We start from the raw sequence: 6,665 nt of genomic DNA, 5'->3' as shown, positions 1-6,665 counted from the left end.
TTTCATAGGAGAACAGTTTAGATTTTCAGGATTTTGAATATTTGTAAACAGACTACAAAGGTACTGGAACTACAGGAAAATACATCCTTAAAAAATATACCTCAAATAGATTGTTTGTCTTTCAATTCTTGTATATGTGTTTTTTATGTCCAGCAAAATTAGTCAAAATTGAGACTTAAGATTTGATAATTGGAATTGATTAAAGATGGCTTTCCTTGTTTTCATTGATAAAAATCATACATAAATAGAAAGTATCGTAATTAATGTTAAAACGGGTTACTATTATGTAAAGAAATTATTTTCAGTTATTAACTTGTTATCGGACCAATTTACTTTTGTTATGTTGAATTGAAATTATGTTTTGTTTTATATGAAAGATAAAATCATTTTTTTACAGAATCTTTTATACATCGAAAAATCTTGCAAATGCATTTCGAATGCTTGATGCGAAAGTGATGTCCTCTCCCCTGTCTGGAGCATCTGGCACTGGACTTGCATTTGTGGTCTCGAGATGTTCATCCCATTGATCATTATACTCCTCTCCTTGTTTTTCACAAATGTTGTGTAGAACACAGCAAGTCAGAATTAAATTTGGAGTTTCTTTGATGTCGCAATGTAGTTGAAACGCTTCTGTTCTGGAGTTGTTTGAGCACTTTCAGGATATGGCTTCATAAGCCATTGTAGCAAGGGATAGGCTGGATCTCCAAGAATAACCACTGGAACTGTGACTCCACAGATATTTCTGGTGGTATGGGGGAACAAACCTCCTTCCTGACCTACATCATAAATTTTGGAATTAGCCAAAACTCTTGCATCATGGACCCGACCAGGCCAGCCAATACAAGTGTCTCGAAACAAATAATTTGAATCGACAACAGCTTGCAATAGCATGCTATACCACCTCTTCCTATTGTAATAATCGGTGTGGTTTTCTTGGGGGCTAACTATAGGGATATGACACCCATCAATGGCTCCACCACAATTTGGGAATCCCCATCTTTGCTCAAATGTAAGCATTATGTCCTGTAGTTCATCATTATCTGGTAAATATATATATCGTTTTGACAGTTTATCTTTTACCACTTGACAGAATTCTCTTAGAATTAAACAAACTGATGATCTTGAGATGCCAAACAAATGAGCAACAGTTCTGTATTCGCAAGGAGTTCCAAGGATCCATAGAGATATTCCTACTCTCATTTCAACAGGAATGCATTTACGAAATGACGTATCTCTTCTACATATGTAAGGTCTTAGCGAGTCACAAAGCTTATCAAAAGTTTCCTTTCGCATCCTGAAATGAGAAAAAAAAAGAATATAAATATTATGAGCAATTAAAGAGTCCACTAAAATTATTTTCTATTAAAAGGTCGATATCCTTGAAACAATTAAATATACTAAAAATCCCATGTTTTCAAAACGTAAATATAAGCAATAATCTGTTACCCTGTTAATCTGTGTATACAGAGACATAAACTTTTCCAAATCAAACAGAGTAGGCCCCATGTAGCCTAGTTTAGGCTATGACTTTGTAAAAATCATCCATCTAACCTGAAGTTTTCAACCCATTGGTCTTCAATAAATGTTTCTTTAACTATGTAGCACCACCAATATCCACTTCGTTCATGGATCCACAAAGACCTATCAATAGTGTAAATGAAATATATTAGTTTAAATAAACTATTATTGAACTATCCCTGTTATAACACAATACTGGTACTTCACATTTATAAATACATGTAGGGCCTACTTGTCAGTGCAAGTTGAATTTTTTTTGAATTTTTGCTGTTTTTGAGAACTAGAATAAAAGCTTCAAATTAGTATTGTAAAGAATGTCTTTGTTTTGATGAAAATATAAATAGTAAAACAATTTATGACTTCAAAATTTGTTGTTACAGTAGAAAAAGAAAACAGTAGCATTGTCAGATATTCCATTTCCAATTCTCATAAAAAAAAAATTATGACAAAAATTAAAAAAAAAAACTTGCAAAGACAATAGTATAGCATTCCGCATTCTAATTTCTGCCAATTTACTAAGAACATTTGGTTTTTTTCAACTTCTGGAACTACTAATTAGACACCAAGCTTTTTTAACGCTATATATTACTTACCTGTGAACTCTGCGAGATTCCATAACTGACTTGTGTAATAGATGGACAAAATTCATTACTATCCGATTTCGTCTGCGTTGATAAATCACTGCCCTGGAACTATCTTCAAAAATTATAAAAAGGACAAGGGCGTTCGATTACATTTTTTTCTTCTTTGTAACCTCAACAAGTGCAAGAAAAGACAGAAAACATATCGGGCGCCATTGTTTTTGTTTTCATCCGGGTAACACGACCGTTTATTTTTACCTTTTTCGTGAAGAGTTACATAAATGAGCGTCTGAGAACAGTTCAACGTTTACACTATCATTTATAAAGTGTTCTCGGAACACTTGTTATTTCGGTAGTGTAAACGGTGTAATTTTGTGATTTTAACGCGTCCTGGCCTAGACCGAGAACGGAACACTTTGCAATCTCCTAAGGTAAACGGGGCTTAAAGGTTAGACAGAGTTATCTACCGAATTTCATTCATTTATTGATCAAATTACATGTGATTCTAGTACAAAAGATTGTATGAATCGAAAATGCTCAATCTGTGCTGGCTTAATTGATAACTTTCAACCAAGAAATCCTGATGCAAGATTGCAGCTTTATCAATGGAGAACTCAAAATGGTGAGAAAATTGATAAAGTATTGACAGAGTGCTCTGCAGGAGAAGCCTTTATGGGACTGAAAAAACAATTGGATTCATTTCTAATACACACTTATGTAAAAAGATGTCAAGCTGCCTTTTTGAGAGACTTCACCTCAACTTGTGACACAAAAAACATTGTCGTCCAAGTAGATTTTTCAGAAAACGCAACAATTTTGGCTCAAAATGAAATTCAGTCAGCACACTGGAACCATGGTCAAGCTACGTTATATACAGCACATGCATGGATAACTAATGAAAAACGTGAAAATATTGTCATAATATCTGATTGCTTAAATCATACTAAGTATAGTGTGTATGTTTTTATTGATTACATTTTATCACATCTCAAAGAAAATTACCCTGACATTGAAATAGTCAATTTTTTTAGTGATGGTGCCAGCTCACAGTTTAAGCAGCGTTATCTATTTTCAAATTTTCATCAATGGGAAGTTCAACATGCAATTACGTTGTCATGGAATTTTTTCGCTACCTCTCATGGGAAGGGTGTGGTTGACGGGTTGGGTGGCACCGTCAAGCGCTCAGTGTGGAGATATGTCACATCTGCTGAAGAATATGCATCTACTGCAAGGGAACGAAATCGCAAGGGAACGAAATCCCAATGTGCATATTCATTTTATTGCAGAATCAGTAATCTCAGGCAAAATTACTGAATTAGATGCACACTGGGAAGGAGTTTTGCCTGTTCTTCAGACTCAAAAACTTCACTCAGTATTCCCAACTGGAGCCTTTGATCTAACGGTTTCTGATGTTTCTAATTCATTAGAGAAAACTGTGGTACCTATAAGGGTTAACTCTGATTCAAAGATACCACAAACAGTTCAAAACAATAAAGTTGGACAGTGGGTTGTCGTTAGATATGATGATATTGAATATCGGGGGGAAATAGTCATAAAAGACGACTTGCAGGTGAATTTCATGCATGCGAGTGAAACAGGTAGTTACTGGAAATGGCCAGAAAAAAGTGACATCATTTTTTACAATAAAAATGATAGTAGTAGGGGCTTAGGTACAGGTAATTTGGTTGCTAGGCAACGGATGACGTCATATCCGGTTTTAGGATGCGCATGCGTGACTTTGGTTGCTAGGGAGATGACGTCATTGGGGAAACCCCACGGGAATCCCAGTTTGACGATGACGTCATGGGAAATCCCAAGGGGAAACCCCACGGGAATCCCAGTTTGACGATGACGTCATGGGAAATTCCAAGGGGAAATCTCAAGGGAAAATCTCAAGGGAAAAACCCAAGGAAACCCTTTTATTTTATTTTGAAAAGGGCTGTTTTTTATTGGACTTGGGCGATCAGACTTGGTCTAATCAAAGTAGGACCGACGACACGTGCAGATTTCTTTCGGTTTTTTCGCACAGACCCTTCTATGTTTGGAAATCCTCCAGAAGGTAGGGCGAACTATGGCCATACACCATAGACATTGAAACCAGTCATCCTCTAGGTGATGGTAATAGGCCATAGGCCTTGACTTATGACAAATGTCACATTCCTTAAAATCTGACTTGTCCATGGCGAATATGATTTTCCTTGGCACGGTACGCTGTTTTAAAAGGCCATAGATCACGTGTTAGATCACGTGACTATTTCCGATCATTTGATTGGCTACAGCGCCACCTAGTCAAATCAATATAATGCACATACACTAGAAAATTCATTAGACATGGATAGATACTTGTTGTTCGAGGATCGTTCAGAGACGTTTGTAGATTGGCCTAAATCTAAACCTACACCAATCTCTTTGGCTGAAGCTGGGTTTTATTAGCTTCAATACGAAGATACTGTAGAATGTTTTGTGTGTCGATATAAACTGAAAGAATGGCAGTCTGACGATTGTGCTTGGGATGAACATCGACGTCATTCCCCACACTGTCTTTACCTGAAAATGGTCAAACCCAAATCTTATCGAAAAGGTTATGTTTACGAATGGAAAGGACTATTAAGAGACCAAACCAGTACCATGGCAACCAGTCATAAAGTATATTCAGATTTTAGATCGTGTTTGTCCGCAGCCAAAAAACACGACTTTGATTTTCCAGACTCCATGGGAATTCAATTGTGGATCATGAAAGTAGACGAGGATGGAAAAGTATTAGAAGACATGGAAGTCGACAAAATGAATAAAGCAGAATTATTGTTGAAATGTTTAAATATTCATTAATGTCTTGTTGAAATAAAGAAATGTAAAAAAAAAATCATAAAATCTATATCTCTTTTCATTTGATTTGTTGCCCTAAAAAGGGCTGTCAAGCTATGCCTGACATCGTGGGGGAGGGTGTCAAAATCAGCACTGTTTAGGATTGTCCTTGTAATATTTCAAAGCAATCTCTAAACAGCGTTTTTCCTGAGACCATAGCCAGCGTTCCTCTCGCTGTCGCTCGAGAATACCTGCCACAATCCCCGTCCATCGCTCCTGCTCTGCAACTACGGCTTTACTTCTACAATTGCCCATTGTGGAAATGATGGCAAGAATGTCTAAGCGTTCTGTTAAATAGGCGCATATGACGTCACACAGAACACGTGATTTTTAACAACCAATTGTGCATGAGTGCGCATGCTTATAACGTCACGTGATTTTCCATGAAACTATTTAACGGTTGATGTGGATGTCTAGATTCACTATCAGCACAACCTGCGAAGATGACATATCAACTACGCCTTGGCGATAGAAAATACAGCAGAAGATTTCATACCAACTCCGTGTATTTGAACGTTGACTTTACGCAGAATTGGCATCATGTTTTACCAGCAGAGGTTCCTCAACAGTTGGATATTACTTTTAACCAAATTATCCGGGACATTGGAAACTATTTGAGTTGCGACCCAGACGACCAAGTGAGATTTGGCGTGTCACACCCAGGACTGAAATCACCAGCGTGGATTCCATTCAACAAATGGTCGGGGATAAGAGCTCAAGATATTTTGAACCCCGTGGCAAGAATTTTACAGTCGAACGAGCAATTCAGATTAGACGAACGAATGACACTACATGTGTGTCACGTGAGTGTTCCAAAAGGAGATGGTCAAGGCAAGTATCTATTAAAACGAGAATCATTATCACTCGAGGATTATTTAAAGAGAAAGAGGGCGCTCGTAGTGGTCAAAAACAAAGATAATTTATGCTTTCAACGAGCAATTGTCATCGCCAAACACTACGCCAACAAAAACGACACACCAGAATGGGAAGCAGAAAGGAATAAGTTAGTAAGGATCTCAGGACCTTACAGTTGGCAGACGAAATGCACCAAACGATTGATTGAACAAGTTGATGGACGTGCTGAAGCTTGCCAAGGACAGGAAACGTGGGAGTTGTACCAAAGGACCCTCGGACAACAAGGCTACCAACTGTTTGTGTATTCTAGACTCCTATTTGGAAAATTATTGTACAAAGGCAAAGTTTCCGGTACCCCTAAAAACTTCATCTCTACCATCACGACCACCATTATGACGTCATTACTTCAATGCCTGCCTTTCCAGAGAAAAATTATTATTGCGACTTGTGTGGAAAAGGTTATGAGCATATCGAGACACACACGTTTCAGCGTATGCAATGGTTGTCGCCGACCCGGCAAAGATTGCCCCACTGATACACCTCGATCCTGTTTAGAATGTCATCGAACTTTTTTCAGTGAGGAATGTTTTAAAGCTCACAAGACTGGAACCACCCTCAACGCCATCACCACCTGTAACAAATGGAAACAATGCACCAAATGTTGTAAGGAATGAGACACGAGAAGGCGAGGTCGACTATTGGAAGAACATATTTGTGGAGAGTACGAGTGTAAGATATGTCGAAAATGGCATGGTAAGGGTGATAAATGGAAAAGTCATGACCATTCAATTGGCATATGTGAAATTGGAAGAAACTCCTTAAACTTTTTGGCTATGCCACTAAGAG

General features: G+C 37.7%; 3 protein-coding genes across 3 annotated transcripts; 2 read left to right on the top strand and 1 right to left on the bottom strand.

The window, feature by feature from the left end:
- Positions 1-900: 900 nt before the first annotated feature.
- Positions 901-1,643, bottom strand: LOTGIDRAFT_75569 (hypothetical protein; the record flags this gene model as incomplete). Its single annotated transcript, XM_009062337.1, has 2 exons — positions 901-1,294; positions 1,552-1,643. Coding segments are annotated over 2 exons (486 nt in total), but the record flags the coding sequence as incomplete, so codon positions are not given.
- Positions 1,644-4,541: 2,898 nt separating this feature from the next.
- LOTGIDRAFT_125617 (hypothetical protein) lies at positions 4,542-4,928 on the top strand (the record flags this gene model as incomplete). The annotated part of the gene is made up of 1 exon (XM_009062508.1): positions 4,542-4,928. A coding segment is annotated over one exon (387 nt), but the record flags the coding sequence as incomplete, so codon positions are not given.
- A 479-nt stretch (positions 4,929-5,407) lies between these two features.
- On the top strand, positions 5,408-6,493 carry LOTGIDRAFT_165494 (hypothetical protein; the record flags this gene model as incomplete). The annotated part of the gene is made up of 1 exon (XM_009062507.1): positions 5,408-6,493. One exon carries the CDS (start codon positions 5,408-5,410, stop codon positions 6,491-6,493), a length of 1,086 nt encoding a protein of 361 aa, XP_009060755.1.
- Positions 6,494-6,665: the final 172 nt, after the last annotated feature.

The sequence above is a fragment of the Lottia gigantea genome (assembly GCF_000327385.1).
Source record: "Lottia gigantea unplaced genomic scaffold LOTGIsca_51, whole genome shotgun sequence".
NCBI lineage: Eukaryota > Metazoa > Mollusca > Gastropoda > Lottiidae > Lottia > Lottia gigantea.
This window is presented reverse-complemented; position numbering and strand designations above follow the sequence as displayed.